This window comes from Oncorhynchus keta, unplaced genomic scaffold (assembly GCF_023373465.1).
Source record: "Oncorhynchus keta strain PuntledgeMale-10-30-2019 unplaced genomic scaffold, Oket_V2 Un_contig_18066_pilon_pilon, whole genome shotgun sequence".
In the NCBI taxonomy this organism is placed as follows: domain Eukaryota; kingdom Metazoa; phylum Chordata; class Actinopteri; order Salmoniformes; family Salmonidae; genus Oncorhynchus; species Oncorhynchus keta.
In genome coordinates, this window is record NW_026280725.1 from 3,667 (window position 1) to 16,252 (window position 12,586).

Below are 12,586 nucleotides of genomic sequence, written 5' to 3' on the forward strand. Positions count from 1 at the left end.
GGGCCTACGCTCCTCCCCAGTGGGTGGGCCTACGCTCCTCCCCAGTGGGTGGGCCTACGCTCCTCCCCAGTGGGTGGGCCTCCACGCTCCTCCCCAGTGGGTGGGCCTACGCTCCTCCCCAGTGGGTGGGCCTACGCTCCTCCCCAGTGGGTGGGCCTACGCTCCTCCCCAGTGGGTGGGCCCACGCTCCTCCCCAGTGGGTGGGCCTCACGCCCTCCAGCCCAGCCATGGCAACGCCTCCCCAGTGGGTGGGCCTCACGCTCCTCCCCAGTGGGTGGGCCCCTACGCCCTCCAGCCCAGCCATGGCAACGCCCTCCTCCCCAGGGTGGGCCTACGCCCCTCCAGTCATGTGAAATCCATGGATTAAGGCCTAATTGATTTATTTAAATTGACTGATTTCCTGATATGAACTGTAACTCAGTAAAATCGTTGAAACGGTTTTGTTTATATATTTTGTTTAGAAAAAGTATGAACATCTTTTGTCATAATTTCGATGTTGCCAGATTGACTTGAGATGGAGAATAACATTAGCTAGCTAGCTCAGATTTTGGGGGAAAACACTGGATTTTAGCTAGCTAATGTTAACATTGCTAGCTATTTTTAACTTTGCTTGCCATTGACAATATTGCCATCTGCCTAAAGTAAATGTGACGACATGATAACAACGGCAAAGTAGTTTCTACAAATATTTGCCTACTTAGAGAATGCTATGCAAAGCTGTCATCAAGGCAAAGGGTGGCTATTTGAAGAATCTCAAATACATAAAATATATTTAGTTTTAACACTTTTTTTGGTTACTACATGATTCCATGTGTTATTTATAGTTCTTCTACAATAATAGAAAATAGTCCAAATAAAAGAAAAACCCTGAATGAGTAGGTGTGGCCAAACTTCTGACATGTACAGTAGTATGTCACGGCCTAAATATATGTTATAACAGTGTTATGATCATATTATAAACAGGTTATGACAAGCTGTTAACCGGTATGACATTTGACATGGTTATAACAGTGTTATGATCATATTATAAACAGGTTATGACAAGCTGTTAACCGGGTATGACATTTGACATGGTTATAACAGTGTTATGATCATATTATAAACAGGTTATGACAAGCTGTTAACCGTATGACATTTGACATGGTTATAACAGTGTTATGATCATATTATAAACAGGTTATGACAAGCTGTTAACCGGTATGACATTTGACATGGTTATAACAGTGTTATGATGCTGGGTGTCAAGTAAAGTGTTACCCAAAATGTAATATAGGTTTGTGTTTCTTGCAGTCAATTTACAGACTACAAATGATTTGTAATTTGTTGATGATCCCTGATTTAGAGAACAGGATGCCTTCTGGGACACAGACCCAGTCTTATTCCTTGGATTCCAGACCAACCTGACCTCTAACCCTTGACCTACCTCGTGGGAGCGGAACTTTGTGTTGTCCAGCTTGCGGACAGCGTAGGTCATGTCCTCCTTGCGTCTGAACTCCACCACGCCGGTACTCCGTCCCGGAACACGTCAGCGTAACATACATCACCTGCCTCGCGCATGTGGTCCTTAGGTCCTGCCAGCTACCACTAGAGGGGAGACCTGGAGAGGGAGGAGGGAGGTGGTAGAGGGGCAACACAGTAAAGACAGGAGGAGACCTGGAGAGGGAGGAGGAGGTGGTAGAGGGGCAACACAGTAAAGACAGGAGGAGACCTGGAGAGGGAGGGAGGAGGTGGTAGAGGGGCAACACAGTAAAGACAGGAGGAGACCTGGAGAGGGAGGAGGAGGTGGTAGGGGGGCAACACAGTAAAGACAGGAGGAGACCTGGAGAGGGAGGAGGAGGTGGTAGAGGGGCAACACAGTAAAGACAGGAGGAGACCTGGAGAGGACAGCAGCACAGTAAAGACAGGAGGAGACCTGGAGAGGGAGGAGGAGGTGGTAGAGGGGCAACACAGTAAAGACAGGAGGAGACCTGGAGAGGACAGCAGCACAGTAAAGACAGGAGGAGACCTGGAGAGGGAGGAGGAGGTGGTAGAGGGGCAACACAGTAAAGACAGGAGGAGACCTGGAGAGGACAGCAGCACAGTAAAGACAGGAGGAGACCTGGAGAGGGAGGAGGAGGTGGTAGAGGGGCAACACAGTAAAGACAGGAGGAGACCTGGAGAGGGAGGAGGGAGGTGGTAGAGGGGCAACACAGTAAAGACAGGAGGAGACCTGGAGAGGACAGCAGCACAGTAAAGACAGGAGGAGACCTGGAGAGGGAGGAGGAGGTGGTAGAGGGGCAACACAGTAAAGACAGGAGGAGACCTGGAGAGGGAGGAGGAGGTGGTAGAGGGGCCACACAGTAAAGACAGGAGGAGACCTGGAGAGGGAGGAGGAGGTGGTAGAGGGGCAACACAGTAAAGACAGGAGGAGACCTGGAGAGGGAGGAGGGGAGGTGGTAGAGGGGCAACACAGTAAAGACAGGAGGAGACCTGGAGAGGACAGCAGCACAGTAAAGACAGGAGGAGACCTGGAGAGGGAGGAGGAGGTGGTAGAGGGGCAACACAGTAAAGACAGGAGGAGACCTGGAGAGGGAGGAGGAGGTGGTAGAGGGGCAACACAGTAAAAACAGGAGGAGACCTGGAGAGGACAGCAGCACAGTAAAGACAGGAGGAGACCTGGAGAGGGAGGAGGAGGTGGTAGAGGGGCAACACAGTAAAGACAGGAGGAGACCTGGAGAAGGAGGAGGAGGTGGTAGAGGGGCAACACAGTAAAGACAGGAGGAGACCTGGAGAGGGAGGAGGAGGTGGTAGAGGGGCAACACAGTAAAGACAGGAGGAGACCTGGAGAGGAGGACAGCAGCACAGTAAAGACAGGAGGAGACCTGGAGAGGGAGGAGGAGGTGGTAGAGGGGCAACACAGTAAAGACAGGAGGAGTCCTGGAGGACAGCAGCACAGTAAAGACAGGAGGAGACCTGGAGAGGAGGACAGCAGCACAGTAAAGACAGGAGGAGTCCTGGAGAGGAGGACAGCAGCACAGTAAAGACAGGAGGAGACCTGGAGAGGAGGACAGCAGCACAGTAAAGACAGGAGGAGACCTGGAGAGGAGGACAGCAGCACAGTAAAGACAGGAGGAGTCCTGGAGAGGAGGACAGCAGCACAGTAAAGACAGGAGGAGACCTGGAGAGGACAGCAGCACAGTAAAGACAGGAGGAGTCCTGGAGAGGAGGACAGCAGCACAGTAAAGACAGGAGGAGACCTGGAGAGGAGGACAGCAGCACAGTAAAGACAGGAGGAGTCCTGGAGAGGAGGACAGCACAGTAAAGACAGGGTCCCGCCAGCTACCGCTAGGGAGAGACCACCATGCAGACAGTCGAACCAGACACAAACACAGAGCTAAGCCACACACTGACCGGAGACGATGACCCGGTACTCAGAGCGTCGTGATGGAGGTCCATATCTTCCTCTGGGTCCTCCACCGTCACCACCGCCCCTTCCACCGCCCATCCCCCCTCTCCCCCCGCCACGACCACTACGGGGGAACTCCACCCGGAGACGGTAACCATCGTAGTCATAACCATCACGACCGTGCACCGCATCATCAGCATCCCTGGGACACACACACAAATAGATAGACACACACAGACAGTTAGGTTGAGATTGTTCCACAGTTAGCTACTTCCCTCTGCCTGCACCGTAAGCTCCTCTGAACAGGACATTCCACAGTTAGCTACTTCCCTCTGCCTGCACCGTAAGCTCTTCTGAACAGGACATTCCACAGTTAGCTACTTCCCTCTGCCTGCACCGTAAGCTCTTCTGAACAGGACATTCCACAGTTAGCTACTTCCCTCTGCCTGCACCGTAAGCTCCTCTGAACAGGACATTCCACAGTTAGCTACTTCCCTCTGCCTGCACTGTAAGCTCCTCTGAACAGGACATTCCACAGTTAGCTACTTCCCTCTGCCTGCACTGTAAGCTCCTCTGAACAGGACATTCCACAGTTAGCTACTTCCCTCTGCCTGCACCGTAAGCTCTTCTGAACAGGACATTCCACAGTTAGCTACTTCCCTCTGCCTGCACCGTAAGCTCCTCTGAACAGGACATTCCACAGTTAGCTACTTCCCTCTGCCTGCACCGTAAGCTCTTCTGAACAGGACATTCCACAGGTGTTGAATATAGCCGTGGCTGAGCAGCAGTGCAGCAGTGTTCTTCTGCTTTACTCTGTTGACCGGACCAGTAGGTGACCAGTTTACCACCAGTCTCTCTGTGGACCGGACCAGTAGGTGACCAGTTTACCACCAGTCTCTCTGTGGACCGGACCAGTAGGTGACCAGTTTACCACCAGTCTCTCTGTGGACCGGACCAGTAGGTGACCAGTTTACCACCAGTCTCTCTGTGGACCGGACCAGTAGGTGACCAGTTTACCACCAGTCTCTCTGTGGACCGGACCAGTAGGTGACCAGTTTACCACCAGTCTCTCTGTGGACCGGACCAGTAGGTGGTGGGCCAATGGCCAAAAACATGAAGTTGATCGAGCCCCGCCGAGGGAGTAAAACATTCTTATGATGACTATAACATTTGTTGGCACCTTCAATCTCTGCCAGTGAATTCAACTGTTGAAACATGTTTTGGTACGATTATGTGTCTCATTTCAAGTAACTAGCTGCAGGCTTAAAGAAACATCAAATCATATGCATGGAAACCCAAATAAAAGCATTCGGAAAGTATTCAGACCTGTTCCCCTTTTCCACATTGTTACGTTACAGCCTTATTCTAAAATTGATCAAATAAAACATTTTCCTCATCATACTACACACCATACACCCCATAATGACATCACCATACACCCCATAATGACATCACCATACACCCCATAATGACATCACCACACCCCATAATGACATCACCATACACCCCATAATGACATCACCATACCCCATAATGACATCACCATACACCCCATAATGACATCACCATACACCCCATAATGACATCACCATACACCCCATAATGACATCACCATACACCCCATAATGACATCACCATACACCCCATAATGACATCACCACACCCCATAATGACATCACCACACCCCATAATGACATCAACATACCCCATAATGACATCAACATACCCCATAATGACATCACCACACCCCATAATGACATCGCCACACCCCATAATGACATCACCACACCCCATAATGACATCACCACACCCCATAATGACATCAACATACCCCATAATGACATCACCACACCCCATAATGACATCACCACACCCCATAATGACATCACCATACCCCATAATGACATCACCATACCCCATAATGACATCACCATACACCCCATAATGACATCACCATACACCCCATAATGACATCACCATACCTCATAATGACATCACCATACCCCATAATGACATCACCATACCCCATAATGACATCACCATACACCCCATAATGACATCAACATACACCCCATAATGACATCAACATACACCCCATAATGATATCACCATACCCCATAATGACATCACCATACACCCCATAATGACATCAACATACACCCCATAATGACATCAACATACACCCCATAATGACATCAACATACCCCATAAACAGTTTTTTTTTTTTAAATGTTTGCAAAACAGAAAAACCTTATTTAGATAAGTATTCAGACCCTTTTCTATGATACTTGATATTGAGCTCAGGTGCATCCTGTTTCCATTTATCATCCTTGAGATGTTTCTGCAACTTGGAGTCCACCTGTGGGAAATTCAATTGATTGGACACGATTTGGAAAAGCACACACCCGTCTATAAAAGGGCCCACAGTTGACAGTTTAAATTTGCAAAAATCTAATAACCTGTTTTTCACTTTGTCATTATGGGGTAGTGTGTGTAGATTGATGAAAATGTTTTATTTGATACATTTTAGAATAAGGCTGTAACGCAACAAAATGTGGTAAAGGAGAAATCTGGAACCCTACAAATTTACATTTACATTTAAGTCATTTAGCAGACGCTCTTATCCAGAGCGACTTACAAATTGGTGCATTCACCTTATGACATCCAGTGGAACAGCCACTTTACAATAGTGCATCTAAATCTTTTAGGGGGGGGGTGAGAAGGATTACTTATCCTATCCTAGGTATTCCTTAAAGAGGTGGGGTTTCAGGTGTCTCCGGAAGGTGGTGATTGACTCCGCTGTCCTGGCGTCGTGAGGAGTTTGTTCCACCATTGGGGGCCAGAGCAGCGAACAGTTTTGACTGGGCTGAGCGGGAACTGTACTTCCTCAGTGGTAGGGAGGCGAGCAGGCCAGAGGTGGATGAACGCAGTCAGCCGGGCTAGACAGTCTGGACCCTCTCTTTCTAAAATTATCTGCCGAAATTGTTACAAGCCCTATTACTAGCCTGCTCAACCTCTCTTTCGTATCGTCTGAGATTCCCAAAGATTGGAAAGCTGCCGCGGTCATCCCCCTCTTCAAAGGGGGTGACACTCCAGACCCAAACTGCTACAGACCTATATCTATCCTACCCTGCATCTCTAAGGTCTTTGAAAGCCAAGTTAACAAACAGATTACTGACCATTTTGAATCACATAGTACCTTCTCCGCTATGCAATCTGGTTTCCGAGCTGGTCATATGGGTGCACCTCAGCGACGCTCAAGGTATCATAACCGAATACTGTGCAGCTGTATTCATCAACCTGGCCAAGGCTTTCGACTCTGTCAAATCACCACATTCTTATTGGCAGACTCAACAGCCTTGGTTTCTCAAATGATTGCCTCGCCTGGTTCACCAACTACTTCTCTGATAGAGCTGTGTGTCAAATCGGAGGGCCTGTTGGTCGGACCTCTGGCAGTCTCTATGGGGGTGCCACAGGGTTCAATTCTCGGGCCGACTCTCTTCTCTGTATATAATCAATGATGTCGCTTTTGCTGCTGGTGATTCTCTGATCCACCTCTACGCAGACGCCACCATTCTGTATACTTCTGGCCCCTCCTTGGACACTGTGTTAACTAACCTCCAGACGAGCTTCAATGTCATACAACACTCCTTCCGTGGCCTCCAACCGCTCTTAAACGCAAATAAACCGATCATTGCCCGCACCTGCCCGCCCATCCAGCATCACTACTCTGGACGGCTCTGACTTAGAATAGGTGGATAACTACAAATACCTAGGTGTCTGGCTAGACTGTGAACTCCTTCCAGACTCACATTAAGCATCTCCAATCCAAAATTAAATCTAGAATCGGCTTCCTATTTCGCAACAAAGCTTCCTTCACTCATGCTGCCAAACATACCCTCGTAAAACTGTCTATTCTACCGATCCTTAACTTTGGCCATGTCATCTATAAAGTAGCCTCCAACACTCTAAATCAAATCAAATTTATTTATATAGCCCTTCGTACATCAGCTGATATCTCAAAGGGCTGTACAGAAACCCAGCCTAAAACCCCAAACAGCAAGCAATGCAGGTGTAGAAGCACGGTGGCTAGGAAAAACTCCCTAGAAAGGCCAAAACCTAGGAAGAAACCTAGAGAGGAACCAGGCTATGTGGGGTGGCCAGTCCTCTTCTGGCTGTGCCAGGTGGAGATTATAACAGAACATGGCCAAGATGTTCTACTCAGCAAACTGGATGAAGTCTATCACAGTGCCAATCGTTTTGCCACTAAAGCCCCAAACACTACTTACCACTGCGACCTATACGCTCTCGTTGGCTGGCCCTCGCTTCATACTCGTCGCCAAACCCACTGGCTACATGTTATCTACAAGTCTCTGCTAGGTAAAGCTCCGCCTTATTTCAGCTCACTGGTCACCATAGCAGCACGCACTCCAGCAGGTATATCTCACCGGTCAACCCCAAAACCAATTCCTCCTTTGGTCGCCTTTCCTTCCAGTTCTCTGCTGCCACTGACTGGAACGAACTGCAAAAATCACTGAAGCTGGAGATTCCCATCTCCCTCACTATCTTTAAGAACCAGCTGTCAGAGCAGCTCAGATCACTGCACCTGTTCATAGCCCATCTGTATACAGCCCATCTATCTACCTCATCCCCATACTGTATTTATTTATTTTGCTCCTTTGCTCCCCAGTATCTCCACTTGCACATCCATCTTCTGCACATCTACCATTCCAGTGTTTAATTGCCATATTGTAATTACTTTTCCACCATGGCCTATTTATTGCCTTAACTCCCTTATTTGAGCTAATTTGCACTCTTTTTTTCTATTGTATTATTGACTGTATGTTTTGTTTATTCCATGTGTAACTCTGTTGTTGTTTGTATCAAACTGCTATGCTTTATCTTGGCCAGGTCGCAGTTACAAATGAGAACTTGTTCTCAACTAGCTAACCTGGTTAAATAAAGGTGTTCTCAACTAGCTAACCTGGTTAAATAAAGGTGTTCTCAACTAGCTAACCTGGTTAAATAAAGGTGTTCTCAACTAGCTAACCTGGTTAAATAAAGGTGTTCTCAACTAGCTAACCTGGTTAAATAAAGGTGTTCTCAACTAGCTAACCTGGTTAAATAAAGGTGTTCTCAACTAGCTAACCTGGTTAAATAAAGGTGTTCTCAACTAGCTAACCTGGTTAAATAAAGGTGTTCTCAACTAGCTAACCTGGTTAAATAAAGGTGTTCTCAACTAGCTAACCTGGTTAAATAAAGGTGTTCTCAACTAGCTAACCTGGTTAAATAAAGGTGTTCTCAACTAGCTAACCTGGTTAAATAAAGGTGTTCTCAACTAGCTAACCTGGTTAAATAAAGGTGTTCTCAACTAGCTAACCTGGTTAAATAAAGGTGTTCTCAACTAGCTAACCTGGTTAAATAAAGGTGTTCTCAACTAGCTAACCTGGTTAAATAAAGGTGTTCTCAACTAGCTAACCTGGTTAAATAAAGGTGTTCTCAACTAGCTAACCTGGTTAAATAAAGGTGTTCTCAACTAGCTAACCTGGTTAAATAAAGGTGGGAAAAAAAGAAGTGGTCTGAAAACTTTCCGAATGCACTGTATTGAAGTGGTTTAAATATGAACTTTCCTACTAACCTTCGAAGGTTGACAGTACCAAAGTCTTGCCAATCCATTCATTACTAGGTTCCATACTTACAAGGTTTATTCCACTGACTTAGACATGTTTTCCATACTGTACATTTCATGCACACAGTACCAGTCAAAAGCAAGGACACACCAACTCCACACCTGTTAAACAAATCAAGATATATTTTATATTTCAGAGAAAAAGTCTGCTGCTCAAAATCAAATCAAATCAAGGATGTTGCCAGGATGAGGCCAACAACGCTGCCCGGGAGACCATCTGTTGGGGGCCAACAACGCTGCCCGGGAGACCATCCTTCGGGGGCCAACAACGCTGCCCGGGAGACCAGCTGTTGGGGGCCAACAACGCTGCCCGGGAGACCATCCTTCGGGGGCCAACAACGCTGCCCGGGAGACCATCCGTCGGGGGCCAACAACGCTGCCCGGGAGACCATCCTTCGGGGGCCAACAACGCTGCCCGGGAGACCATCCGTCGGGGGCCAACAACGCTGCCCGGGAGACCATCCTTCGGGGGCCAACAACGCTGCCCGGGAGACCATCCGTTTTCGGGACACCTTCACCTCCTACTTCTCCAAGGAGGGTGCTGTTCCCTGGAAACAACCTGCCGCTGCTGCTACTCCTCCTCCTCCTCCTCTTCTTGCCACTGCTGCTGCTCCTCCTCCTCCTGCTACTCCTCCTCCTGCTGCTGCTGCTACTACTCCTCCTCCTGCTGCTGCTGCTGCTACTCCTCCTCCTGCTGCTGCTGCTGCTACTCCTCCTCCTGCTGCTGCTGCTGCTGCTGCTGCTACTTCTCTCCGTCCTTCGCCTGGAGCGCCATGGCTGTCAGTTGCTCCTCCTCCTCCTCTTCCTGCCGCTGCTGCTACTCCTCCTCTTCTTCCTGCCACTGCTCCTCCTCTTCCTGCCGCTGCTCCTACTCCTCCTCCTCCTCTTCTTGCCACTGCTGCTGCTCCTCCTCCTCCTCCTGCTGCTGCTGCTACTCCTCCTCCTCCTCCTGCTGCTGCTACTCCTCCTCCTCCTGCTGCTACTCCTCCTCTTCCTGCTGCTGCTGCTACTCCTCCTCCTCCTGCTGCTACTCCTCCTCCTGCTGCTGCTGCTACTCCTCCTCCTGCTGCTGCTGCTACTCCTCCTCCTGCTGCTACTCCTCCTCCTGCTGCTGCTGCTACTCCTCCTCCTGCTGCTGCTGCTACTTCTCTCCGTCCTTCGCCTGGAGCTCCATGGCTGTCAGTTGCTCCCCTTACCCCTTCAGTCATGATGGACGTGGTGTGGCGGGACTCAAAAAAGGGGTTGAGGAAACTCATGACAGCCATGAAGCGCCATGACCGGTGTTGTACTGCTCCTGCCCCACTCCTCAACTCGTTTCTTTCCTTGACCGGTGTTGTACTGCTCCTGCCCCTCTCCTCAACTCGTTTCTTTCCATGACCGGTGTTGTACTGCTCCTGCCCCACTCCTCAACTCGTTTCTTTCCTTGACCGGTGTTGTACTGCTCCTGCCCCACTCCTCAACTCGTTTCTTTCCATGACCGGTGTTGTACTGCTCCTGCCCCACTCGTCAACTCGTTTCTTTCCATGACCGGTGTTGTACTGCTCCTGCCCCACTCCTCAACTCGTTTCTTTCCTTGACCGGTGTTGTACTGCTCCTGCCCCACTCCTCAACTCGTTTCTTTCCATGACCGGTGTTGTACTGCTCCTGCCCCACTCCTCAACTCGTTTCTTTCCTTGACCGGTGTTGTACTGCTCCTGCCCCACTCGTCAACTCGTTTCTTTCCATGACCGGTGTTGTACTGCTCCTGCCCCACTCCTCAACTCGTTTCTTTCCTTGACCGGTGTTGTACTGCTCCTGCCCCTCTCCTGAACTCGTTTCTTTCCTTGACCGGTGTTGTACTGCTCCTGCCCCACTCCTCAACTCGTTTCTTTCCTTGACCGGTGTTGTACTGCTCCTGCCCCACTCCTCAACTCGTTTCTTTCCATGACCGGTGTTGTACTGCTCCTGCCCCACTCCTCAACTCGTTTATTTCCTTGACCGGTGTTGTACTGCTCCTGCCCCACTCCTCAACTCGTTTCTTTCCTTGACAAAAGTGTCTGAGGTTCTTCCACTTTCTCCTGCAAAATTCCTCTAATGAAAACTGGTGAAAAACACAATTCATTAAATGTCGCTATAACATTATCAAATTTTATTTGCTGTATATTTTACCAGGTGTATTATGATCTAAATTAATCTTATTATGGTAATAGATTGATCATATGTTCTCACAGAAGAATGAAATGTAAATGCAAGGTGATATCTGAAACTCATTAATGGCATGTAACACAGAGAATAGACTACATGATCAGTGAATATATTATATAGACTACAATGTGGGGAACTCATGCTTGGTAACAACTACATGTAGCTATATACGACTTGCATCCATGGCACCATAAAATTACATTATATTCTACTCAATCCATAGGCTTCATTGACGCCATTCAGAGTGTCTTGAAGTCAATAAAATCGGCTATGCTAGCTGAAGTTTATAGCTAGTTAGCTTGCCAGCCATCTAGCTCGACAGCTAGCTAATATTGACATTATATTTAATATTGACATAAACATTATGATATTTTATGAAACCCACCAGGGACACCAATGACTTCTGCCACATTCCTCCACACTGCATTCTGTTTGTGTCTCTACAGATAAAAAGGGTGCCACCAGAGTTCTGGGAACCCCAGCACAGCAATAATCCATTTCTCATCCATTGCTCTTGTTAAAGCTAGCGATGGACACACATTGAAATAACGTAATGTTGATTGATGAAACTAAACTTGATATTTTTAACAGAACGGAATACATTCTAGCAGGACCCCTACGCCAACCACTGTGGTTGGTTATCGTCCAGCGTTAAAGCTACCAAGCTAGCTGGCTAATGTTAGCTAATCAGCTAGCTTTTTAAAATGGCGATTTTTGTCAATTTACTTAGACCAAGAAACATGCATAATAATTTGTCTCTACATTAACATATTCCTCTCAACTGTACATTTTTTGCACGATCGGTATGACGTTATAATTACTTACATTTGCTTCCATCCCAGTATTGTTGCCGGACATCTTTGCTGAATAAAGTCTCGAGCCTTGGATCCAATCAGTGGCGTAGCTTCAGCAGGTGCTCCCACACCAGGGCTCGCGACGCACATGGGTCCGGATCTGTGGAGCCGCGGGTCCCCTATGTCATTTGAATACCGCCCCACCTTGCCCAAGTATTAATTGTTGACGCGGGTCCCCTACGTCATTTGAATACCGCCCCACCTTGCCCAAGTATTAATTGTTGACGCGGGTCCCCTATGTCATTTGAATACCGCCCCACCATGCCCAAGTATTAATTGTTGACGGGTCCCCTATGTCATTTGAATACCGCCCCACCATGCCCAAGTATTAATTGTTGACGCTGGGTCCCCTATGTCATTTGAATACCGCCCCACCTTGCCCAAGTATTAATTGTTGACGCGGGTCCCCTATGTCATTTGAATACCGCCCCACCATGTCCAAGTATTAATTGTTGACGCGGGTCCCCTATGTCA

The 12,586-nt window shown here is 48.2% G+C and overlaps 1 protein-coding gene, 2 long non-coding RNA genes and 1 pseudogene across 15 annotated transcripts; 1 reads left to right on the top strand and 3 right to left on the bottom strand.

Moving 5' to 3' along the window:
* Positions 1-1,279: 1,279 nt before the first annotated feature.
* On the bottom strand, positions 1,280-9,571 carry LOC127920003 (serine/arginine-rich splicing factor 1B-like; annotated as a pseudogene).
* LOC127920000 (uncharacterized) lies at positions 1,617-3,321 on the bottom strand. Of its 12 annotated transcripts, none has more exons than XR_008104706.1 (5): positions 3,158-3,321; positions 2,618-2,710; positions 2,248-2,302; positions 1,820-2,153; positions 1,617-1,708 (listed from the first exon to the last, which is right to left on the bottom strand). It is a non-coding gene; the product is annotated as an uncharacterized LOC127920000 (long non-coding RNA). The 12 variants fall into 12 exon arrangements; XR_008104696.1 differs by lacking the exon at positions 3,158-3,321 and adding an exon at positions 2,862-2,899 and having other exon boundaries at positions 2,248-2,412; positions 2,508-2,710; XR_008104700.1 differs by lacking the exon at positions 3,158-3,321 and adding an exon at positions 2,508-2,562 and having other exon boundaries at positions 2,248-2,412; positions 2,618-2,708.
* Positions 1,972-2,833, top strand: LOC127920001 (uncharacterized). 2 transcript variants are annotated; one of them, XR_008104708.1, is made up of 4 exons: positions 1,972-2,116; positions 2,173-2,375; positions 2,433-2,673; positions 2,729-2,833. It is a non-coding gene; the product is annotated as an uncharacterized LOC127920001 (long non-coding RNA). The 2 variants fall into 2 exon arrangements; XR_008104707.1 differs by having other exon boundaries at positions 2,173-2,320; positions 2,729-2,828.
* Positions 6,257-12,383, bottom strand: LOC127920002 (circumsporozoite protein-like). The gene is made up of 2 exons (XM_052503841.1): positions 12,084-12,383; positions 6,257-11,154 (listed from the first exon to the last, which is right to left on the bottom strand). Exon 2 carries the CDS (start codon positions 10,337-10,339, stop codon positions 9,596-9,598), a length of 744 nt encoding a protein of 247 aa, XP_052359801.1. The 5' UTR covers positions 10,340-11,154; positions 12,084-12,383; the 3' UTR covers positions 6,257-9,595.
* Positions 12,384-12,586: the final 203 nt, after the last annotated feature.

Bases quoted from the DNA above. Each gene is read 5' to 3' on its own strand.
- LOC127920002 (XM_052503841.1), bottom strand. From the start codon at position 10,339: ATGGCTGTCATGAGTTTCCTCAACCCCTTTTTTGAGTCCCGCCACACC.